Source organism: Limanda limanda, chromosome 6, assembly GCF_963576545.1.
Source record: "Limanda limanda chromosome 6, fLimLim1.1, whole genome shotgun sequence".
NCBI classification, from domain to species: domain Eukaryota; kingdom Metazoa; phylum Chordata; class Actinopteri; order Pleuronectiformes; family Pleuronectidae; genus Limanda; species Limanda limanda.
The window spans coordinates 21,383,126-21,409,150 of NC_083641.1; the positions used below are offsets into that span (position 1 = coordinate 21,383,126).

Genomic DNA, 26,025 nt, shown 5'->3' on the forward strand with positions numbered 1-26,025 from the left:
TCAGAGGACTGAAGGATGTCTCTAAAAAATAACTTCAGTTTGTGTTTAATGAAATAAGTTGTTCATGTTGGATTTTGAGGTGTGGGTCTTTGTCCTGTTGTTGAGGCTGCTCTCTTTCATTTCACTTTCTGAATGGACCGACTGCAGGACACTAGAATTTGCTGATATCTAATGGAATCTCCTCTCTTCTCTGTTCCTTTGTCCACCGGCTGCTCCACAATGACATCCTCACCTCTAAGCTTAACAAAGGAGGAAGTTACTACACACTGACTTAGCTGGATTTCCAAGCTGTAGTATTTCTGTTCCTAATAATTAGCAGAAGTTGAATTTACTTATTTTCACTTTACAAATTATGTAATTTCTCCAACTGTAAGTTGGAAAACACAGACATAAAGAAATTCAACAACACATTATTATGATATCATTAGTTATAAAAGGGGCATTGGAATGTTGCAACTGATATATGTGGAAGTAAATCAAATTATTTTACCACTTAATAAATAGTATCTGTGCACAATAAAATGTATTTCATCAGCTTACCATACCTTGTTTAGTGATCTGCAATGTAACTGTCTAATAGACGTAGAGGCGTGAAATAATAAAGTACAATACAAATGTGGGTATATTTAGTATAAGTACCCCAATAGTGAGTAATTGTACTTACAATTCTTCACCTTCTCCATTTACATTGTGGGTATGTGTCTACTTATTCCAGGATTTCTATTTGAAGTACATTTATTGAACATTTTACTTATTTTAAATGAAAAGTAAAGGATCAGGATGTTTCTGTATTTAACAGGATTTGACTCCAGGCAGAATTAACATGTTAAGAAAAAAGAAACCCAGAAAATGTATTGATCAGCTGACAAAGTACCACAGTCAGCATCTTAAAACACTGGGTCACCAGATTTGCACTCATGTGTTGAAAAGTCCCAAAAGAAAACCGCCTGAATGAATACAGGCTCCTTGTTCCCCTCCCCTCCCCCGTCCTGTTCAGAGGTGACCGCTCACTAAAGACACTCACAGCTCTGAGGTTGACTTAAAGACAAAAGTCTGTTCGGACACGTTTTCCCTCCCTGTCTTATGGAGATAGACACTTAGAGCACATTCTAAAGTCTTTTATCAAACAAGTAGGGCCTATGACTTTGCACTAAACTCAATATAAGCAACATAACACATTTAGAAATGTGCAATAATAATAACACTCATATATTTAATATTGAAGCAGACAACCTCTACTAAATAAACACTTTTTAAAAATGAATAATTACTTAAATATCTGGAAATGTAGTGAATATTGAGAAATATGCACCTTTTAAGTATAAACAAGATCACATCCACTCGAGTGTTGCTGGTTGGATCTAACCAATCTAACACAATAGTTAAGCTTTTTTTATTTCCCAAACTATAGCTGCATTAAGGCTTCATCATATTATTGTGTGAAATGAATATATTTTGACTAACACATTCTCAAGTTGTTCAAAATCATTATTTGTTTTAATTTGATAGTGAAAGAAAAACAAAGGAATAAGAAAGATCTGTTTACTGAAAACTGAGTTTAGTTGCACCATATTCTTTTTATTATATTCATCACTCTCTTTGTTTTCTTGACTCTATAAATCAACCTTCAGGACATTTAAAGGTCAAATAAATAAATCCAAGTTGTTCTATTATTATTATCATTATTATTAGGCCTGTTTCTACCATTATAAATAAACTGGACACCTCCCTATCAGTTTTTCCTTCTCCCCCACAAATCAGAACCGCTCTCTATTTGTCAACACGTGGTTCGGAGGCGGTGTTTTATTGTGGCGGGTCCCTCCCGGATGTGCGAGGTGTCCTGCTGGACTCGCTCGCTGGCTGGTGATTCGCTCACTGGGAGCAGAGGAGAGTTGGGAGCGGGGACTGTGAAATGTGTCCTCATCACGTTGAGTGGACGATCTGCGGAGGACGCTAGAGACGCGAGGAGGAGGTAAGACCTGTGGCCGCTCCGCTTCCATCACATTGTGTGTCTGTGTGTGTGTGTGTGTGTGTGTGTGTGTGTTTCCTCTTCAACTTCTGCCTCTGTGCACAACTCGTCGTTTAGCATCAGACACTTTGTGAGGCTGGACGTGCCCGCGGACATGTGCACGTAGGGGAAGTTTGTCCGCAGCCTCGTTTCGGATTTTTTTTACAAACTTGCCAGAGCTCGGACCGGATCGTGTCGCTTTTATTTCAGGACTCACACGCACACACGGACAGACGTGCACACGCGTTAATTCCTCTCTATAATAATAAAAAAAAGGTGCGTGCGTGCACCTGATGCGCTCTGCTGTGTGTGTGTGGGGGGGGGTTTCAGCCTGCGAGCATCACAGGAGGAGCAACACTAAACACCTCACACACACACACACACACACGTACACAGACACACACCTCACACACACATCACCTCATTCAGCTTTTTAAACCCGGACACACGCACCAGGAGCAGGGGGCGTCGGGAGCGCGCTCCATCGATCACATAGTTTGATAAGTTATTTAGGGATTTTTAACTGAGTGTCTTAATTGTCTAATCAGGGACGTGCGCAGCCTAAATGAACTAATCAGCCCTGCGAGGTGCGTGTTAATGGCAGGTCTACCTGTTGAGGGCATGGTGTCTGAGAGTGTCTGAGTGAGAGAGTGTGTGTGTGTGAGTCTGAGAGAGTGTGTGTGTGTCTGTGTGTGTGTGAGAGTGTGAGTCTGAGTGTCTGTGTGTGTCTGTGTGTGTGTGATGGATGGAACCGTCACCTCTCAGTATGCAGACGTTATTACAGCGACGTGACCGCCTCTCATCGAGACCTCAGACTAATCACCTGCGCAGGGAAGCGGTTGTTCTGCGCTCATCGACCTGTTGTCTGCCTCTGGTTCTTAATTAGAATAAATAAACATGTTGGAGGAATGAATTAAAACCCGTGAAAGGATCAGACGTGCGTTTATATTCCATAGAATATGTTTATTTATATAGCTTATTGTTGTTTTGTCACTCGTATTATTAAAGATATAGATTTCTATTGATAGTGCATGGAGGAAAGTGAGTATAATTATATATGTTTTGCATCATCAGTGAGACAGGTGCTAATGACCCCCCCCCCCCCTTCCACTCCCACCACAGACCTACAACCAGCTGCAGACCAGTGAACCCGGCGGCACAGCCACACCTCATGCGTGGGCTCGGAGGTCCGAGCGGAAACGGGTCAGAATCATGGGTGTGCTCCAGCTCCACAACCCCACTCACCCCACCACGCTCCTGCAGCGGGCCAATCAGATGCGTCTGACCGGCACCCTGTGTGATGTCATCATCACCGTGGACGGCCAGGAGTTCCCGGCGCACCGCACCGTCCTGGCCTGCACCAGCAAGATGTTCGAGATCCTCTTCCACCGCAGCAGCCTGCGGTACGCCCTGGACTTCCTGTCCCCCAAGACCTTCCAGCAGATCCTGGAGTACGCCTACACCGCGTCCCTCCAGGCCACGGCCGAGGACCTGGACGACCTGCTCTACGCCGCCGAGATCCTGGAGATCGAGTACCTGGAGGAGCAGTGTCTGAAGGTGCTGGAGACCATCCAGGCGGAGGAGAGCGAGGAGGCGGCGGCGAGGAACCACAGCTCCGGAGACCACAGTGACCACAGCCGGGCCCGGCACTGGAGGCACATGTTGATGTCCAAGAAGCATTCCATCCAGGACGGCCCCACCCGCACCAGCCCCACTGCCCTGCACCACCTGGCCCTGTACCACATGACGGACAGGAGCCCACCTGGTCTGGACCCCGAGGGAGCTCCTGAATCCGGCCTCAAGCTGGACGTGGACATGGAGGGTCTCCAGCAGCACGAGGGGTCCCAGGCCTCCACCCTGGATCCTGCTAGAAATATCAAATCAGAGAGCATGCAGGTGGACGAAGCCAACAGCTGCGAGGGCCGGTCCTCCAGCGCCGGGGAGGGGGGCTGCCTGTCGGACCAGCCCAAAGACGAGGGTCCGGGGACCCCCCTGAGAGGCAGCGTGATCACCAGCGCCCGAGAGCTGCACACGGGCCCCGAGGACGGAGCTCCGGTGGTGGGCAACGCTCTGGACTGTTTCCCCGGGATCACAGAGAAACATCTGCCCTCCATGTTCTCTGTGCCCTCCCACCACACTGGGGAGGGGATGGTGTCCGTGGCCCCCCCCCTGGGCGTGCCCCTGGACCCCCGGGCCTACAGCGGCCTGCTGCACCAGGGCCTGCTGCACCGGGAGCTCCTCAGCCGGCTGGGCCAGTTTGCAGCTGGGATGAGGCAGAGCGGGGGGGCCCAAGGCCAGCAGTGTTGTGGCGAGTGTGGTCTTCAGCTGCACAGCAGACAGGCCATGGAGCAGCACAGGTAACACACACGTCACACCACCAACACAACATTCTTTACACATCGCAGCTCATTTTGCATCTATTTTAGTATCTTATGGTTTCACATTAGACTCCAAAACCTAATTATCACTCACGAAAGCCAAAAGGAAAAAGGTCATAGTTTTTAGTCAGTGACATTTTTCTGGGGGGAAATAAAAACGCACAACATTGCCACACGCACTGCTCCACATAATTTAACTGACAAACATGTTATGTCTAATGAAAGACGTTGGGGGGGGGGTTTGAAGGTGCTCGTGTGCTACGATGAATGTAAACTAAAGCGGGAGATTGTGATGTTAACAAAAGCATCGGACACGTGTCAGCTGAATTCATCCGCCTTGTTCTTCTGGATTTTTGTTTTGTTCAAATACTACGAGCGTTAAAAGCTTGAAGGAGCAACAACAAATATGCTAATTTATTCTCAGGGACACCTGCTCTCATGTCTTCACCGTGAGACGTGTCAGGAAGTTTTCAATCGGGTCTCTGTGGTGAGGGGATTTGATATAAAGAGGCCTTGGTGTCTCATAAAGCTCTTATTTACAAAGCCGGATTTTCTGAAATTCGGTTTGATTGTTTGTGCAGACGTGCGCCTCGCCGTCTCCGCGGCTGTTTGATATTCACTCCTCTGCATCAGCAGAGAGGCGCCGCTCAGCAGGGACCCGGCTGGACGCTTCAGCTCCGTGATGGAGAACTCGTGCCTCTTGACTCGCTGTTGTTTTCCCTTATTTTTCTGTTCATTATTTATGTGCTTGTCAGCTTCTAAGTTGTTCTTGCATACACACACACACACACACACACACACACACACACACAACTTGCATCTCTCTCTGATGAACTCGAATGCAGATGTTGATAACTGTGCGTGCTTCGCAGTGCTTGACTCATCACTAATCATCACAAACAAGATGATCCGAGCCCAAAGTCCTAATATGCAGCAAACCCGTGATTAGGATCGCAGCCTCTGTGCGCCGGCGCCTGTGGCTGACATTTCAGCCTCGTGCCACTTTAGAGCAGTGTTGAAACCGCCCAGTGAAACGGAGCATCCTGTGGGATATTTAGTGATGCGCGTTACTCATGGAGACAGGCGGATGTCCGCGGGTTGACAGAGTAGCATCGGTGGCGCTGCTTGAGGTTGTAATGAAGTTGCTGCTGGTCTGTAACCAGGTCACTGAGCATACACCTGGTCTGCAGATTGACATTTGTAGTGTTGTTTAAAATAGCATCTCCTGGAACCGCGTCAGTCTGCAGAACCACAACGGTTTAACACTATTGTTTTTGAATACAAAAGTAGAGAAATATTTTTTTTCAATTTTGAAATAAAAATTGAATTTTAAAAGGCTGAAATTACAAAACAAAAACTATTTTATTTTTTCATGGTTAAATCAGCTTATTATTTAGTATTAATCAACTTAAATAATCGTCTTTTTATCCTATTTAAGAATTTAAATAATACAAATTCCTGTTGATGGAATTTGTGTCTTATTAAATATTTTGCGAGTGTCTTCTTTTATACCAGAGAGGAGACAGGAAATGAGGAGAGAAGAGGGATGAGGAATGAAATTCAACAAATGTCTCCATCTGGGCTCAAACTGGGAATGTTGTGATTACATGCTCAGCGTCTTGACCCCGAGGCAGCAAGGACACTGACTCTGTATTCCTGCCTTTCTATCATTATAACAGTTAACAGTGGAGAGAAAAAAGGAAATGCATACATCACGGTCACATGCTTAACACGCCAAAATAAAAGCCTCTTTTTTTTAAATCCCATAAATGCTCAAGTAAATTAGCATCATTAAAAACCGGTCAAATCTTCAAACGTAGAGTAAAGAAAGCGGAGGGAACGTGGCTGAAATCAATATGTAAATGTTGATTTCATGTGTGCAAAATGTCATCTCGGTACTAATTGTGTGTGTGTGTGTCCGTGCACTCTCTTTTGTCCATTTGCTCCACTGTTGGCGGGGGTGATATAAGGATAACAGTGCAGATGCCTTGCATGCTTGGATGTGTGTGATATGATATGATAGGTTATGCTGCCGGCAGAGCTTCAGCGAATCATCTTCTTTTCTCCTATTCATTGCGGTTGCAGGAGAAGTGTGCGTGCGTTCATGTTATTTGGGGCTGTGAGTGTGCGCATGTGTGTGTGTGTGTGTGTGTGTGTGTGTGTGTGTGTCTGTGTGTGTGTCTGTGCATGCCCAGTGTCTTGCAGTGCTGGCGGGTGGAGGCACGCGTATGTCTGCACTCTGAAATTAGCCAGATATCCTATTGTCTGTGTTCTTTTAGCATTCATGCGTTGTGATTCACAACTCCAAGGGCCTCTTACACTAATGATGCTGCATTCAGCCGGGGATTCTTGCCGGAATTAAAACATGCTCCTCTTGTTCCGAGGACAATGCTGCTCCTGGGTTTGGGAGACCTTACAGAAAAAGGCGCAGAAACTAGATACTTTTTTTTTTTGTTATCATCACGACGAGTGCGTTCTCTCCGCTCTGTTCTCGTCTCTGTTAACATGCTCACATTAGTGTTTGTCTTTCCACAGGAGGCTGCATAACGACGAGAAGGGCCACGGCTGCGAGTTCTGTGGCAAACATTTCCAGGACAGCATGCGGTTGAGAATGCACATGCTGTCTCACGCAGGTACTTTACCAACTCTTCTACTCATCTCACAGTGCTCGCTGCTCATGAAGCCTCTTGATAGTGCGGCCTTTCAAATGCACCTGTTCATGCTCCAGCCCCTCCCTCCTCCCACCAGTTAGTGCTGCTCCGAATACTTGGATCATGCCTTCTTCTCCTCCATGCTTAGGTCTATGTACCGCTCCCTCCCCTCTCCTCTCCTCTCCTCTCCTCTCCTCTCCTCTCCTCTCCTCTCCTCTCCTCTCCTCTCCTCTCCTCCCCGTCTTTCTCTCTAGTCTCTCTCTCCGTTTGAATCGTTTCTGTGTTTTTTCGGAGACTCTGGCAGCTCGCCAGCTCTGCCCCTTCTGAGTGATGACATCATCAGCTGCCGGCAGGCCTGGGTGTTCTGCCAGTGTTCCGAAGCGTGTGTGATGGCTCGCTCGCAGATGTGTGTCCAGGAACACACTGTACCCAAATGCAGACTTAATCAGACCTGACTGCTCTCCCAGCTACTTTATCCAAAATAGAGAAAGAGGAGCAGAGGAGTGGTGGGGGTGGAGGGGTAGAGGAGGGAGGAGGAGGGGGGTGGATCAGGGACTAAAAATGAAACTAAAACAGAAACCTCAACTAGAATATGTGTACAGACAAGGCGAGGTCCCTTGTTCGGGAACGACATACTGCTGACAGATGAGAGGGAATCTGCCTCTTTAAACTTCACCTGAGTCGTCCCTGTTTGTTCCCGTCTATACCCGCCGCCACACAACCCTAAACACACATATTGTCGCGCATTACTCACAGACCCCGACAACGCACTTTGATTTTCAATTCGCTGTGACATCCACAACAGCAGCACCTTTAACCCAATTTGAATATTTTGCGTAAACTCTCCCCATCCCGACGTGTCAACCCCATAATACAACACACGGAAAAAAAAAGAGATATGGATCTCATTTCTTTGTCACTGTGTATTTCGGTATAGCAGCCTTAGATCCCGCTGGTTGCTAAGGAGCGAGTGCTCCACCGCTCTAATGGGCTGATTTGGTATTCAGCTCGATGCTGGCTCTTATTTTGGTATGCCAGACAAAGTGTTTTGATGGAGGACGATTGCAGCCGCGTCTGGAGACAGTTTGATGGTTTATGGATGAGAGCACACTCCGTGCCTTTGACTGCACAAGACAATGCACTATGTTCTCTTCTTCCCTTATCACACAATCTCACACAGTACAACACACCACACTGGACAGCGTCATACAACATCAGGATCTGCAACACCGCCTCAGTGGTACTTACAGGGTTGCTCCCAAACAAGTTTTATTTTTGTGCAACTAAACGAAGCATCGCAACAAAAGAGTAACAGTTTGTATTCAGAAGCTGTTGTTTTTAGAAAATGAACAAATTGGGTCTTTTTTGTGATTGTGTGCAGCACTGGGAACAGTGGCACAGTGTCTGTGTGTCGAGGCGTCATAGGAGTTGAAAGAGGACCACATTTAGGCTGGAGCGCTCAGAGTTCCCAAAGCTTGTGGGTGTTTTAATGAGTCATTTTAACTTCATTTAAAGCCAGCTGAGCAGAAAATAGATCAGTGAATGAGCCCAGGGCCAGTATGGATCTGCAACCGATTTACATCTCTGTGAGAGCCAACCCACATCCAAACAGCTGTGTGTGAGTGTGTGTGTGTGTGTGTGTCTGTGTGTTAGTGCATGTGTGTGCAGGTGTGAGGTGAGTGTTGGACCGGGATTGAATGTCTCTGCGAGCTCTATGCGTCCTCGTCTCTTCTGTGTCTTCATCAGAATAGACAAGGGCATTCCAAAGGTGAACATGGGAACTGTAGTTACAGTGCATGCAATGGGATTTGGGGTGTTGACTCTGAAGTGTTTTTTTTGATAAAGGGATGTGCCGCAGGCGGGAAGCGTCTGCTGTACAGAGAACACCGAGTCCTTCTGTGGCCTCTCAGGCAGACAGTCTGCTCACTGTTCACAGACTGATAACAGGGCACGGTAAATAAAACTCTTCGGCTCGGCTCTTTTCTGTGGAGAAGAAGGGCCGTTGCACCCTGTCTGGTGCTTTTGTTTGTCCTGAGTTGTGTTTTTATGGCGCTTCCCTCTCCTCCATTGTACTCTGCACGTTCGCTTCCTTGTGTTAACACCTGAAAAGCACAAGTGTGTGACAAGCAAGTCTCTCCGCTGACTTCTGAAATGAGGCGCCTTTGTTCCCCTCTTGTTGCGTTTTTTCCAGTGTTATCTTTCTGTGCTAAATGAACTGACTTCTACTCTACAATTACAAACGCATGTGTTTGTGTTGATGTCTGATACGCATCTCGTACGTTTGATTCACAGCTCCTGCAGAGGCGCTGGTGTGTGATCAGTGTGGAGCCACCTTCTCCTCAGAGGATGCTCTGGAAGCCCACAGGCAAACACACACAGGTATTTAACAAACGTGTGCATGCACTAACACTTCCGCCGAACACACACACACATACACAAATCATGTTTAACCTGGACAGCATGCACGGAGCTGGTGAATAAGCCTTCGCTTGTGATCGTGGGTTTAAACTTGCTTGTCATGCTCGCTGGGTTAAACTGTTCCTGTCATGATGCTCCATAATTTATCAACAGGGAGGTGGGAGGCACTCTCACATATCACCCACTAATATCTCTTGGCATCCAGACCCTCTGCATTCCACTTGGCTACAGCCAAAGCATTACAGCACCAGTGTTACCATTTCACAGACATGCTATCCTCACCTGCTGCTGAGTTATTTACCTTCCTCCGACACACTCAACAAGATGAGCGCCCTTTGTCGCTTCCAGTTTTCCTCAAATGAACTAAATCTTTCTGCTCCAGTGAGCACCTGCCATTAACAGTTGGCACTAAGATGAGTCAAAATGTTTTTTTTCTTAAAGTTTGTGTTTTTCTGGCTGAGCGGCAGCACAGACCTGGATGATGGTGACTGGTGCTCTGCAGTCTGGGCTCTTTACAGTTTGGAACAACCTGCCCGAGGAGCTGAAATCATTTTCATCTTCCAAAATCAATTCTGCAAACACAGAACCTGAGGAGAGCTGCAATTTAAAAAACTGAAGTTAGAAAGTGTTATTGTTAGAAAAATATATAAATTTATATATATATTTAATAATAGAAAAGGGAGAAAGGTGTATTATAAATGAAGGCTTTAAATCAAAAGCCAGACAAATATTTATACTCTTAATGATAATAAGAGTATTATAATCTGATTTAGGAGTGTTGTTACTTTTAAAACCACTTAATAATTTCTATTATATAAAATGGTTTATAAGTTGTCATAAATGACTTTATTAAATGTTTATAAATAATTAAGTCAACCAACATAAATTTAGGACCATAAAATACTTAAAGCAGTTATAATACATTAAAACAAATAAAAATGAGCAGGATTTTGTTGGAATGTTTTCTTTGCTAACAAGGCCACTGTGTATTTTCAGCTCTATGATAACTTAAGGAAGGAACAACCCATGAATTGTTTGACACCTTCTGAAAGAAAGCTTCAGAAACCGGACTTAATAAATATATTGTGTTTGGGGCTTAACGCCTGTTGATGTAACTTAAAGAATTAGTCGATTCATTGATTAGTAAATAGAAAATTAATTATAATTTGGTAATTTTAACTGAGCATAGTGTTCTACTTCCAGATTGTGTAATCCCAATATTGGCCGGAGTCTTTGTTTTTAGTTTTGGTTGTAACAGATTAAGAGACTAAATCTTTGGACTGCTGGAGAAACAGACCAACACGAGCTCTGTGAAGTTTTGATTTCTGTATTTTTTTGACATTTTACAGACCAAATAATAAATCGAGAAAATAATAGGTCCTATTAAATCAATAACAAAAACAATGGGTTGGTTGCAATCTTATCTCAAATTGGACCAAAACCCAATGACCCACTTTTTCCGCTGAATAAATGTTAAATAAAATATAAACTGACATGATCAGTGAGTTTAAAAGCCACAGCCTGGAAAGCTCCACAGTTCAACAGTTTAATACTGGACCTAAAAGCACTGATGACTCCACTCATTGATAAAAACCGTTATTGACAACCTATAAAGCCTTTCACACTGTAGGCATGCCTCCTGCAGTGAGTATTATCCCATTAGCTTGTAGCGACAGACTTTGCGCCGCGTGTTGACACAAACGTCTAACTGTGAAAAACAGTGGTATTGTTGTCAGGCGGTACATATGCCCGACAGTGTCTGAATCCACACCTTTTCTGCGACTGTCAGTAGAAAGGTGATAACCCTCTCAGGAGCACTGGCATGTAACTGTAACTCCAGGTGGCACACACAGTATGAATACTTAATGGAAATGGACATGGAGGGGTGTTAGCGATGCCCAGAAGTTTCTACCCTTATCTGCCCAGCTTGTAAACACCCAGAGCTCGGTTTCAGCTTGGCACTGAATCCGGAGCAGGGTCCAGGAGGGCATTACTCCCTCATTTTGTCATGATCTCAGCTCGGCCTGCTGTGACGCGTGACCCTTTTCACTGGCTCTCACAGCCGATGACATGAGCAACAGGTAATTTAATCAGCTGTGTTGACGTGGTGTGTGTGTGGATGGGGGGTGGGATTATGACATTGCTCCCACACCAATTTAATAAGCATCACCTGGATTTTATTTATCCAAAACGCACACACACACACACGTGATCTTCCAGTCTTCTGCTTAGTGCCAGTGGTGCAGCCGTGGCTTTAATTTGCCATGTGGCATAACCAGTGAGCCAAATGAGTTTCCTCTTAGCCGATTAACACTTGTCAGACCTCAGCAGCTGCAGCACTGCTGTCCACCTCCTCTAGAGGGGAGATAATACCACTTCTGGGAGACCTTACTCTGATACTCTGAAGCAATTTGGCAACACTGGCTGCAAGAGTAGTTTACAGTGAAAGTGTATTTAGCCGTTTTGATATGTCAGAGGTGAATGGCCGTGGGTAGCCGAAGTCAGGGAGATCAAAGTGAGAGGTGGGGGTGGACCGTGAGATGGGGGGGGCGGGAGGGGGTATGTGAGGACTTCCTGAGGGCAGGAGGATTGCTGCTGGTGTTGGATGCCAGGACTGAGAGGAAAACAACATCATGTGCTGCAGTTTACTCCTCACCACAGCACTGTCATAGTCTCCTCTGACCTACTTGTCAGAGCCCAAAATAAAAGAATGGATCTGTCTCTGAATTGCTCTCACAACAAAGGGGTTTGTTTCATCAGAGCAAGTTAAGGCTCTGGGGCAACGAGCTTTCAAATGCTGGAAAACCCAGGACTGTAGCTTATCCACAGCAAGCACAGAGACGAGCTGTATATCCTTCAACCCGCACTGGCCGACCATGTTGCCACCTTGCTCACAGGGCTCCTGTGGCCTTTGCCTTGAAGAAGCTGCCTTTGTGTACTCCCAGCAGCTGCAGCGTTTCCACCCATTACGAGCTGCCTCATCAAGTGAATATTATTACCGTCTGTCCGAGCCCTAATTAAACAGTCCTGTCCTGTAGTCCATTCAGATACATGCTTTATAATACAGCCCTCTTAACGCAGACCTTTTAGCTCGCCTAATTGAGTGCCCGTCATCATATTGCACCCTTGCGGTAATACCCAGCTGTAATTCCTACGAACCTTTAACTGAAATGAACTGTGCTCCGTTTGGCCAGTGTTTATTTGCGCTGGCTGTCATGATACACAAAGCCCTGGGATGCCCTGTTCTTTCATGCAAAGAGTGATACAGTAGGTGGAGGAAAACATAGTACACATTCTAGGAATCGAGGCGAATGAAACAGTGCGTGACCTCAATGAGCGGGTCCATGGAGTGGTGGTTAAACACGAGCAACGTATCTCTTGTTGCATTAATTATTGAGTTGGATGTTTTTCACTCGGGTAGATTAGCAGCCTGCTGATGGGAGCCCGGGGTTGTTTAAGGTACTGTAGTATTTGTGTATGTGCTTCCCTATGGGGAGCCGTCTGCGTGAACACACTAGTGTGAACGCACAGGGTCATGTGAGGTCTAGCACATCATGTAGCCTGCATGACTGTGTATGTTTAACAGGGTGATATCAGTGAGCCAGCAGACAGGGAGCACACTGTATATACACTGTGCACGGACTCAGGAGATCGTATATAGTGTCTGCAAATTGCATATTCAACCAGATCGACATGATCGTCCATAATGTGATATAGTAATTTGTGAAATCTGAGAAATTCCTTGTTCTTTTTATAGCAGCAGGGGATTTTCGCCTCCCCCCCCCCCCCACACACACACTATTTACTGAAATAAGTACCTCAACAGATCAGATTTCTGAAGGTGTTGATAAAATGTAGGGACACAATTTGCATAATAATCGTAAATACTAAATGTTTGGGATTCTTTAGAGTTAAGTATATTTAAAGGAGAATTGTTCACAAATCAATCAGTGTAACTGGTGGCCGGCGGACACCCAAGTTAAGATTAACACAGGGGAAATTATACAGATTTGCGGGCGTCACTGAATACAATCTCTTGTTCAATTTGCAGTGGGGTTTACTCCCAGATTCTCAGGGTGGGAAAACTTTTGTTTGCGGCTTGAAAAGAAACAGGCTGCGCTTATTTGTGAATGAAGGGATTAGCTTGAACACTTCACCCCAACAAGGACCATGATCCTATCTGGTTGCCTAGACACATGGTTTTGTTTCTTAGGCAGCGTGAGAGCCTGGCCGGCTCCCACCTCAGTTGGAGTGAATAAGTGGCAGATGCATGAAGGCAGACCATGTTAAATCACATGAGCATACACATCCTCTTGTGCAGATATGCCGAAATAGCATAAAAACATCAAACTGTCCTGAACTACAAACCTAATTGTGCACTGGACAATCAGCAGTAAATGTTTATGTTTTCTGCCTCATAGCAGAATTGCTTGAAAGTAAATCATTATTCCCACTGTTAAAGCTCCCTCCCACTAAACACAATGCTCAGTCAACTCTCAAGCCTTTGACGAATACCATTGATTACATGGTATTTACCCCATTGAGGGCCAAGGGTCAGGGGGTCATCCTGTGCCTTAAAACTAAAATCCCAGGCCCATTGTCTGGTTGAGGGTGAGAAAGCAGGGGGCAATGACAACCAACTTTAGGGCTTATTCTCTCATAAAGAAGCTCCTCTGCACTTATTACCAAAGCTTACTGGAAAACTCCACAACTGCAAATCCTTTTCGTTTGAAAAGTTAACAGAGCACAGCGAGGCGAAATGCCACCACTAACACATAAACACTTCCTCGCCTCGGAAGGTTGTTGTTTACACTTCAAGATATTATTTGTTATTTTTATTTTCAGCATCAGTTGCGAAGGAAGAAATCTAAAACGACTGCGACGCTGTCGTCGCCGCGTGTCAACCTGAGATCAAGAGTGAGATTCTTGCGACAGAATATTTGTCATCTCTCTTTTCTCAAGTTTCAGTATTGTTGGTGACAGAGGGATCAGGATATACATCTGTGAGCGTCTGCGAGTGTGTCAGGGAGTAACGGTTTACCTCCTCAAACAAACGGGATTGTTAAACTTTTACAGCAGCCAGAACAAAGTATGCTGCCTGAACAGAAACAGCCATTTGCAATATATGATCGTTAATAAAGAGAGTGGAGAGAGGATAATTAAAGGAGCTTTGAAGTAACAACAAGGTGGATAATGTGTTATTCAGCTGGTTGAGGGCTCTGCTCTGCTTGCCTGCAGCTAAACTAACCTGGACACATTGGAACAGAAAGCACTCCCCCTGCTGGCCGCAGCTAATATTACCAGAGGATCTAGTTAAAGTGAATCAAGGATGAGCATCACAGGTCATGCACAGACTGCTTTTTTGTTCCTCTTTAATGTCTTTAGCCATTTTTGGGAAATAGATCATTATCCAGAGTGCAGTGTTGCACTATGCAGAATGAACTGGCTTTAGTTAGGTATGACTCAGGCAGAAAGTGAAGCTAGTTAGACAGTGAAAGGATTTCCTGTATGGTCAGCGGATGAGGGGAGCGGGGTGGGTGCAGAGGCGTTAAGAATGGAGTCGTCTTTTGTTTTCAACTAAAATATTGTGATACGTGGGTGAGAAAAGGCCGTGGTCATTAGGCGACAGCATAAAGACAGGGATTGTGGGAGTTGCGAGAGTAGCCTATGACTAATGGGCTTGGTCAATGAGGGCCTGAACCTTATTGTGTAACCTTTGTGCAAAAGTCCACAGGATAAAGCCGCGGAACAGGTGCAGTTCACTCCAGCGGATCACCTCCCTGCAGGATTGTTAAGATCGGGGAATGTCTTTCATCCTGTCCTCTTTCTGTCAATGATTACGAATGATCAGTTCCATTAGAGCCATTTTGGGGGGAAAGTTTCAAAACTAGATTGAAAAAGAAGCACTATAATTTTCTAAGAGGAGGCTTTGTGCATCTCTGCCAGAATGTACTTATCTGCGAAACGTTAAGTCTAAAGCAGCGCCTTTGTTTGAGCGAAGAGCGATACGTGGATTAGTAAACACACAATGAATGTTTCTGATTTAGTCCTGAAATGTGAATTTGCTTGATTTGTTTCTTTTTCTTTTCTACTTTGAACAGGCTTGTCTGTTAACTTGATTGAACCTAAACCAAGTGTCTTCCCTCTTAGTATGAGTGTGCTGTATCCCTTTCCCTGCGTTAATTCCAATTTAATTGCCAGTTGCCTCAAGGCACTTCAATAACAGTAACAAATGATTTGATTTAGTGGACCTCATCAGACTGCATTTTAAATGCGACACAGCAACCCCACTTGAATTCCAATGAAGTGCTGGCACAGTCCTCTGTTTACTAATGATCCTCCGCTGGAGATGTCTGATTGAATCCGAGTCAGGAGCAATGGGACCTGCTAGCATTGTAAATGATCTGCAACCTGAGCAGACAGAGAAATAAGGACCTCATAATCTCACATTAAATCCTCACTCTCCGGGACATGCGCTTTATGTCCAAAATGCAGCTGATTAACCAGACTTACCTCCCGTATGCATTTGAAATTCGGGCAAACACACATGCACACATCGTCAACACTTGATCTACAGGCTGTGTATGCAGGCACTCAAATCCATTCTGGCATTCACAGCCTGTAGATCAAGTGTTGACTGTATGACAGCCAATGGATCTTCTTCACACAGCCATTTTGACTTAAACTACCCCACCAGCGACTCCCTATCTGTATTCCTCTCCACACTCTGTGCAACAGGAAAGCAGCCCCAAAGAGATGCCAGGTCACACACAGGATTAAACTGGATTGTGTTTTTTCCTGCAGTCCTGCCTTTAATGGCTTGATATCACTACTTAACATTCTGCACAGAGCACATGGTGTAGGCATCATTTAGGGTGGAGCTACTATCAGCCGCTCTTTGAGCACAGAGACAGAGGACTTCACAGACTGGAGCTGACTCCTGATGGGGAATGAAGAGAATAATTACACATCTAACACACCAGGAAGGAGCCATTGATTGTGTGATTGGCATGCTGTGCATTGTGTGGGAAATTCTTAAAGAAAACAATGACTTTCATGGTTTAAAATAGAATGCATAAAGACTCACAGTTGAAAGTGCCTGTGGGCTTTTAGGAGAGTTGGTTTAGGTAGAGGCACTCGCTCTTTGAAAGAAGCTTTTCCCTCAGAGGACTCACACAAAGTTGAAGTGACCCAGTTTCCCCACTTAAGGCCCTGTCTGTGTATGGTACTGAAATAACTGTGCGTCTGTGTCTTGTGCGTTCTCCAGGGACTGACATGGCAGTGTTCTGTCTGCTGTGTGCAAAGCGCTTCCAGACCCAGAAGGCCCTGCAGCAGCACATGGAGGTCCATGCAGGCATGCACAGCTACATCTGTAGCCACTGTGAGCGCCCCTTCCCCAGCCACACCACCCTCAAAAGACACTTGCGATCGCACACGGGTAAGACACGGATTATTTGCACCACAATCGCCGTCTGCAGCGCTCCCTCCTGTCACAAAACATAAACAGTCAGTGTGAAACGCATGCACACGTCGAGAGAGAAAGAGAAAGATGGAGGTATTTATTTTTGTATTTGGGTTGATTTCCTTAGGTTGTTGGCTTTGAGGTTTTACTCAATTTGCATGCATCCTCTCCCACCCTCCTTTTTTTCCTTCTCTATAAGATGACTCACCTCTCTGATGACAGCACTGTACCGTTATGGCCGGTGCATATTTTGGGCAATTTCATCCTGTTTATATTTTGGGTTCTTAGACAGCCTTTGGGCTTCTGCAATTCACGGCTGTCAGTTCTAGTGTGGTTCACCCGAAATGATAGAGGAAACCCAAATAAATATTGAAGGAAAAGCAAATGGAAATGACTCGTCTGTGTGTTCTACCGAGGGTGAGTCTTAGTGCCGCAGGAGACAGAGAGATATTTACTGAAAAGATGTCCCCCTTTCTTCTTTTACCTTAAATAACACTCCCAGCTGTCAGGATGGCTTGATGTCTAGACAGGAGAAATACATAATTGATGTGAAGAGACAGAAGTGAAGGGAGTTTTGGCCATGGCAGCGTATCTTGTTTGTATGCCATTCTGCTTGGAAGTAACATTTTGTAAATGTCATCTGCTCCATAGTGGGGTGGGGGATTGGGGAGATTCGGCCTGTAATGAGGAGAGCAATGTATCCTCTGACTTGGCTGTTGCTGTGGACACTGAGATAATGAGGCACATAGGTCATTGGAGATGAGTCAAACCCTCAGCCTACGAGAGAAATAGATTAACTACAGTATAGAGAACAGAGCAGCCCAAGCCCGGGGGGCTTTTATTAGCTATTAGCAGACAGCCAAGAGGAGTGTCCTCGTGTCATAACATTAGCAACGTCTGAAAGCACTTTATTTCCCTGCTTGATATGCATGTGCACAAAGGGCCGTGTGACTATTTGACCTATGCAGCTACATATGCGCCATACCATGTCGTGCCACGCCAGTGTCAGCCTTTAATGCTTGTCACGATAATGGGCTGAGCTGGTGTCGCGGCCGCTGTTGTGACACAACTGTGTTTTCAGGCGATCACCCGTTTGAGTGTGAATTCTGCGGGAGCTGTTTCAGAGACGACGGCACGCTGAGGGGCCACAAACGCATCCACACAGGAGAGAAGCCTTACGAGTGCAACGGCTGCGGGAAGAGGTTCAGCCTCAAACACCAGCTGGAGACACACTACCGTGTACACACAGGTACGAGCTCCGAAACACACGCAAACATGTAGGAGATCAGGGTCTGCGCTGTACAGGTGCTGCTATCAGGGTAGATTTTCTTAGTAGTCTAAAAATTTAAATTAAAAGGACGTGAAAAACATAGAATATTCCTAATCACACTAAATCAATTAGCAGATTAACCCCGAGAAAAGACAAATAATCAACTGATCCTAATAGCAAATATTGTCTTTACAGCCAAAGCCTGACATCTCAGTCCTCTGAGCCCCAGACCTCGTTGTAATACAAAAACACATCAAAGAGCTGCACTGTTGCACTGGGTTACATGTTTCATCAGTAATATGAACACAGCCAATGTAGTTTATTTTGTCTCAATACCACAGACACTGTCTGGCCTGCTGCTGTCGACTAAATGTGTTTTAATATTCAGAAGAAAACTCTCCCCACAACTGAACCTGTTTGAGTAAGAATTACAATTATTTAGGAAAACAATTGAGTCTTTTTACAAAATAAATATGTCCATTTTAAAAGGAATAAATTGACTATTTACATTACAAAAGATAAAATATATTGTACTGCTAAAATGTCCAAAAAAAAGTTTTAAAAATAGAACATTAAACATTTTACTGCTTTTTTAACTGCTTTTTTAACTGCTATTAAGCAATTAAATAATATCATTTAAATGTGCCAGTAGGTAAATTTACCTTCAGATTATTTTACTTATTTACTTTGCTGTCCTCAGGTCGGAGACAAACTGAGTTTGCGGTGGATGACACTGACTGATTAATACCTAATGTCAAAGTAAAGGCAACTGATATAGGTCTAATCAGCTAAAACACACACAAACAAACACACGCACACACACACACACAAACACACACACACACACACACACACACACACCCCAGTGTACGAGTGGGCTGAAATAGAGGTGAATAGTGTTTCACCTGACAGGCCTCTGGCTCTATGTGTAGGGTTAATGATTTATTGCTGAATTTCTCAGGTGAGAAGCCATTCGAGTGTAAGCTGTGTCACCAGCGGTCCAGAGACTACTCCGCTATGATCAAGCACCTGCGCACACACAACGGAGCGTCTCCGTACCAGTGCACCATCTGCCAGGACTTCTGCCCGAGCCTGGCCTCCATGCAGAAGCACATGAAGGGCCACAAACCCGAGGACGTGCCGGCAGACTGGAGGATAGAAAAGACTTACCTGTATGTCTGTTATGTCTGAGCAGGACTTGGACCCCCCCCGCCCCACGCACAGTGTGACACACACTCACAGGCGCACACACACACAGACACACACAGTTGGGCGAAAACCTTAGAAACGTCAATGTTGCTGATTTTTAAAGCTGACGGATTAAATGTGTCTTTATGGGTTTACAAAAATCTGACTCTTTTTTTTTTGGGCTAAACTGAAAAATGCATTGTGAGAAGTTGGCACAATGGGAGATTAACGTTTTTTACCTGATAAGGATTCATGAATACAAATTGGTCTAAACACCAGGGCTCCCAATAATCATCTGTTTCCTCAGCAATTTGATTATTGTTACAGAGACGCGAGGAAACTGAAAAATGTTAACTGATAATCAAAAAAGTCGGTCCAAAGAGACTCAGTTTACATTTACAGAAAGTAAAAAACCCAAATTATCATATTTTCAGAAGGAGGAAATCTTTGGTCTCTTCCCCCCCCCCGCCAAAAAAAAGTAGAAAAGGAGCCGTTTGAGAATTGACAGTTTCCTGAAGACTTCACTGATACAGACACACACATTTCTCTCTCTCTCACATATAATAAACAACTATCTCTAATGGATCCACTGTGGTTAAAATCAATGCCACAATGGCTGTGACAGCTGACTCGTCTGTAGCAGGAGCTTTTGGATTGATTGCTGAAGCGTCGAGCAGACACGAGTCATCTTCTATGATTGTGCAGTAGATGTTGAAAATAATTCCGAGAAGGCTTGATTGGCTGAACTTAGCGACACTTTCCCTCCTAATTTCCTGTGACTACTCTGTTGTTTTTTTGTCTTTTATTCTGCTGTTGGATTTTTATTTTGGAGTTGTTTATTTTTTTTGCATGTTTTACTTGAATGGCTGCCACGTTTTGACCTCATAAGCTTGATCTCTTTAATTGCCTTGTCTTTCTTGCAGTGGGTGTTATTGTTCCGAGGTAACTGGCTCACAGTTCGAGTTTCTCTTGCAATGTAATAGGTTTTGCTATTTATATGTTGTTTATCTGTTACCAAATATGAGCTGGTTTTCATCACGCAGTCGGCGTCTCTTGGGATGACTTCTAGTAGAGCGAGCGCTACCTCTCCTCACTTTTCACCGTTTGTTTTAAACCTACTGCAAATTATTCTCCCACTCCTAAGTTTTAATTTTTCTAACAAATAAAATCATATTTTAAATGGTCAAACAATGTGTAAAAAATGCGAAGAGCCTCAACGCGGCTTTTATGTGTAGTTTTTTAATCGGTAATGATATATAGATGTCTTATAAAACCACAGATTCTGAATTTTCTTGAAGAAAAGATTAAAAGAAGTAGTTTTTTTTTACAAAACATGAAAAGAAAATTCTGACATTGAATCACTATGAGCAGGTTATTGTCAGTCGTAGTGTAGCTGTAATGTACAAACTGTCATGGTATGTTATCCCCTTATGTGAGCCTAGCACAGGCCTTATAGAATTAAACATGTTGTATTTTTGTATTACAGTAATTTGCTATTTGTTTACATTTGGTATGATTTGAGAAAACATCTTAAAGTGTGTGTTTTATAAGTCTCTGATTTGATTAAGATCCCTCCCTTGTGCCTCTTTTATAAGTAGAGCATCAATGTGCTTGAGTACATGGGTCTGTGCTGTTGGTAGTTGTTTCTGGGTGTTTGTTTATTGTTACTTAACTAAAGATAGACTGCCATGTAGATCCACTTTGTCTGAACATTGCAACTGGAAGCAACATAGTGTGATAGTGGCCGATACTCTGATGCAAGCAATTTTGATGTAAACGTACACGCTTGTCTCAAATCGTTTCCTTCAAAGTGAAAATGGACTGAGATCTTTGGATGAAAAACAGTGTGTATGGCAAATCTTGGCGTCATGTGGGCATTACCGATGCCTTCTTAAGTAGCCACCAACACTCAGTGCCATGAAAACACACATTCACTGTATCTACTCTACATGAACATGCACTATAAATGGATTTCTTCGGTGGACCAAAAGAAATAGAGCACTTTTGTTTGAAAATGTTTTTTTCTTTGATCTTTCTATGTTGTGATAATGCAGATGTCCTTTTATTTGATGTGTCCTAGAAGGATGTGATTAGCATTGTTTAGATTATGTCAATGTCTGTCTACCTCAGGGCCAGATCAAAGCTCGACCTGGTATCCAATCAGGGTTGTTCTTCTTGCCATGTGTGCAGTAAAATCCCTCTCCATTACAGCTTTGTAACACAGTGTGTGAAAGTGTTTTCTCAGTGTGGATTCAGGCACAAACTCTGTATGCGTCAGTGTTCAGTGGCATGGTATAAAAAAATAAATAAAACAATTTACTATTTTATGCATCCTGTCTCATTTGCCTTGAGTTTCATCTGATGAGCCCAACAGCCTCTTATAACCCCCCCCCCCTTCATCCACATCCCTTTTTAACTACGAGCTACTCAACACAGTTTATAACAATAAAGTGATTTTTTTATGCAACTTTACTTTCAATGTTTAAAGGACGGATGACACTTCCTCCCACTATTTAGAAGCTGGAATATATACGAACACTGCCATCTTGTGACTAATTTAAAGCCAGAGTCTGCCCAGAAAAAAAGATAAAACGATATCATTAGTCATGGCAATGTTATTCTCATCAACATCACTACAACAAAAGTCCAATATATAAATCAATATGATGCCTATGCATTGTGTAAGCACAGTGAGGTGATATAACAGATACTTGCTCAATATCAAACGTATAAAATGTGTTGTCATTCTCTGTCCGTTAAATGTTTAAACCAGAACCTTCAATCAGGAGCAAAACTTTGTTTAACCTGAAAAGAAATAATAATGTGACATTTATCAGGATGATCATTGGTATTGACTGATGAGCAGTATTATCTTGATCTAATTTTTGGCCATAGTATCAATAAGCAATAATTACCTTTGGAGAGCCATCATGTTGTCTTTCTTGATATTAAAGTCAGTAGTTTGAACCACTTATACATTATTATCAAATCGTATCACCTTTAGTCAATTATTCTAACAATTAACCAATTATTTTTTTAATGTATTTCAACCATTTTTACAAATTACTTTTATTTAAAAGCCGTTAATTCATTACCATTAGATGACTGCTCAGGCTGCCCTGCTGGCAGACTAACGAGATTTTTTAAATTAATTAAGCATCAATGTTTCAACATGCAGAAGAGAAACTTCACAAATATCCCCAGGGCTCTTGTATCCCTCGGGGATTCAGTGCTGCACGTTGTAGCTCCTCTCTCCACAGCCTCTGAGGCCTGAATTCAACCTCAACATTTCACTTTTACAGCTCTGCAGCGGCTCTGCCCGTCATCTGGACAAAGCCAATGCCACTGATCCCTCTTAACGGTTTATTGGCTCCTGCCACAAACATTCACAATCTCAAGCTGTTTATAGAGTTTCTGTGTCATCTGGGCTTCTTGCAAACAGCTGGAGTCACTCCAGGCTCAGCGGTGACCCCTGATGGCACTCTGCCAGAGCCACAGCTGGCCTGGGTTTAATTCCAGATGTGAAAGGAGCTAAGAAACGGTATCTCAGGTCTGCCTCTGCTCCCTGCACAGTGAAAGGGAGACCTCTTAATTTCAAGTACTGCAGGCATTTACTGTACATTCCGTTTTTTGATATTTCGTTTTTTAAGTCCAGCCAATACCTTTTGGATTTAGCAGGTTAATGTGCTTATTTTCTTACCTCTTCATTTGCCCATAAAGAAATCGCTGAGTATGCTGTGAATGTTTAATTGTGTATTCTGCTTTCTAGCTGTAAGTCTTCAACCCACTCCGCTAAATTCCAGCCTGCAGTGTTTACAGTTTGTCTTTACAATAATTACGCACCCTTGTTTTCTAATGCTTCAAATTCAGCTCACTCCTTCTCACCAAAGGGATAATTTAAGCTTCATTCCAGGTACAATATGCGACTCCGCTCACGTCTTCCCACTAAACTTATGTCCAACAGCGTAAACATTGTAAATGTATGTGTGAATGCTGTTAGACAACAAATCTCTGCTGATGCCCAGAAGGAGATGCTGTAGAATCTCGGGTCACCCCCACCAGCCTTGAATGCTCCTGTATTTACACCAGCAGAACATGAAACTGCGGTTTTCAGCCTCAGGGTTTAGGAAGCCCAAGGGTCATCTAACGGGGATAAACAGGAAAACAAACTTAAAGTTACCCAAACTGCTTTTCTGGTGCAATATCAAATCATTTGTGTCGCTAAAAACTTCTGAAATCAAACAGGGGAAGAAACTCAATCTTTGCTTTAAGAGCTAACACTTTACAGAAGTAGATTTCAATTTAAAGTCATAAACATAAATGGATGGGAATCAGTGAAATAAGCAGTAGGTGGTGGGGGGGGGGGGGTGTTTTCAGGCGATTGCCAATGTGAGAACTTTCAAGATAACAGCATACAAAAAAGTTTTAACGCCACAAGAACTCAGAGGTGCATAAATGAGAAGAGAGTTGGCAAATGGGGATAAATAAATTCTATCAAACTGCAATTTCAGGAGAGAAAACCCTGTTTGATTTCCTTTACAAAAAAGCTCTATAAAATCAAGTATTAATTTCCTTGTGCTAAAATGCATTGTCAAATTAATTAATTAATTAGTCACACATCCATTAAGTTGTTTAGTAACCATTTGATTTTCATTTATTCATTTGTAAATTCTAAATGATATAATCTCTTTTATTGTCCAATTACATCCCGTGTATAATTAGATTTATTGTTCATTGCTCAATTTATTATGACTGTTTGAAATAACTTTAGGGGGCATCATAGTCTGAGAGTTTAATGGTCGAGCCACTGTCGTGTGTGGACCACTGAAGTAATAACTAGATCTAATGGAGGTTGAGTGCCTTGCTCAAGGACATTCAAAGTCAACAGCGGACATTATCCAACCAAATTAGATATTATAAAAGAATAATGAATAAATGTAAATAGCTTTGAAGCTCATATGTGATGTTAGGCCTAGAAAAAAAAACCAACCCACCTCTGTAACCCCTCCACCTCCAGTCTAACCTCTGCTTCAGTCCAACGCCACACTCAGTGGAGGAGCAGATTGAGTGGGAGCCGGCGTTAATGTAATCTCCTCTGTTTAATTAGAGCGAGCGTGGTGGGCAGCTAAAGCAAACCACATTACCCACCATCTGGTGGGGAGCAGCTCTGCTCTTACCCACCCTCACTATCATTAGCCTGTACAAGACAAGACACAAACACATACATGACAGCTATTTATTCATCCTGCCACTTCCAATACAGACACCACTGCATACCAGTTAGAGACCGTGACAAGGCCGCTCTCTCGTTCGGGCCCGTCACAAATCCATTGTCCTGTAATTACAATATGCCGCACAACAACACATCACATTTAAATAGTTGTCAGAAACTACAATAGACACACGTTGTCCAGCACAGTAACTGTTTTTCTCAGATAATTCATCTCCTCTTTCTATCAAGTGTGACCCCACGTCCCGCAGGAGAGTTCCTTCAAAATACTGAAATCTGTACCAGCAATAAATCACCATACATTTCATACTCCAAACTCTTGAACCTGACACTTCTGTATATTTACACCGAAATTCATCCAGAATTCACTGAGCTGTCACAAAGAAAACTAAACTGAAATATCCCAATAGACCAGAAGAGGGCAGTGTGCTACCACAGCTGACATGCAGATCAGATGGTGTGAGTGTCTGGAGCTCAGAGGATTTACTGCTCCATGGAAGGCAGAGCTCACTGGCAGCCAGCAGAGCAACACAATTATTGAATCACACGGAGAGAACCTGGCAGGCTGTGTGTGTGTGTGTGTGTGTGTGTGTAGATACAGATCAGTGGGCTCTGTGCTGAATCACGACCTGGAGCTTTAGAGGGTTTGTTTAACTTCTTGAGCAGACGATTGGGTCACGACACTGAAAACACTCGAACAACAACCTCCTTCATGCCTGGAGAAAGTTAAAGGTCCAATCAGACCATAACTTTTACAAAACACAAGAGTTTAAAAATAATAATCTCACCCAAAGTCTTGTGTATTGGACTTCTTTTATTGTATTGCCCTCTTAGATGTATGTGGCACAGTTATTGATTCGGACCCTTTGACTTCTCCATTTGGGGCAGGCCAACCAAACAGTTGTTGAGGCTTTTTTCTGCAGTGCTGGCTCGATAACAGATTCTCCTCACATGGAAAAATCTCCCTTATCAACATCTCATAAATGCCGGCTGGAAGACGTAATGACACACCTCAAACAGCTAAATTATTACCACCTGAAGCTGGGCCAGAAAAAGTTTTCATAAAACCTGTCGTATCTCCAAAGTGGAACAAATCCCATTTTTTACTGTGCAACACAACAACCCCCCCGTCATGTGTGACAGTGGATCTGTGAGGATGGTTGGTTTGCTGGTGAACGGCTTACAAGTGCAATCGCAAACAAACTTTTAAGCTACAGATCTTACAATATTAGATATTTAAATATAGCACCTGTAAATTGTATTTATACTGTATAATAAACTAGCCTCCAGCTTTGTTTAAAAAAGATTTCCAACCAGGATGTTTAGAGATATTTCTGTACTGGACCAAAATAGATTCAAAAATTGGCTCCTTCTCACTATTACAAGTCACAAACCCAAATAAGCAGCTGAAACAGGATGA

General features: G+C 43.6%; 1 protein-coding gene across 1 annotated transcript; it reads left to right on the forward strand.

Moving 5' to 3' along the window:
* The first annotated feature begins 1,892 nt into the window (after positions 1 to 1,892).
* On the forward strand, positions 1,893 to 21,702 carry zbtb16b (zinc finger and BTB domain containing 16b). Its single transcript, XM_061073479.1, has 7 exons — positions 1,893 to 1,972; positions 3,131 to 4,365; positions 6,922 to 7,019; positions 9,330 to 9,416; positions 16,723 to 16,893; positions 17,999 to 18,166; positions 19,149 to 21,702. The coding sequence occupies exons 2-7, from the start codon at positions 3,221 to 3,223 to the stop codon at positions 19,376 to 19,378; spliced, it is 1,899 nt and encodes a 632-aa protein (XP_060929462.1). The 5' UTR covers positions 1,893 to 1,972; positions 3,131 to 3,220; the 3' UTR covers positions 19,379 to 21,702.
* Positions 21,703 to 26,025: the final 4,323 nt, after the last annotated feature.

Bases quoted from the DNA above. Each gene is read 5' to 3' on its own strand.
- zbtb16b (XM_061073479.1), top strand. From the start codon at position 3,221: ATGGGTGTGCTCCAGCTCCACAACCCCACTCACCCCACCACGCTCCTG. The intron at 7,020-9,329 runs GTACTTTACCAA...TTTGATTCACAG, and splicing joins GCACATGCTGTCTCACGCAG to CTCCTGCAGAGGCGCTGGTG. The intron at 16,894-17,998 runs GTAAGACACGGA...CTGTGTTTTCAG, and splicing joins ACACTTGCGATCGCACACGG to GCGATCACCCGTTTGAGTGT.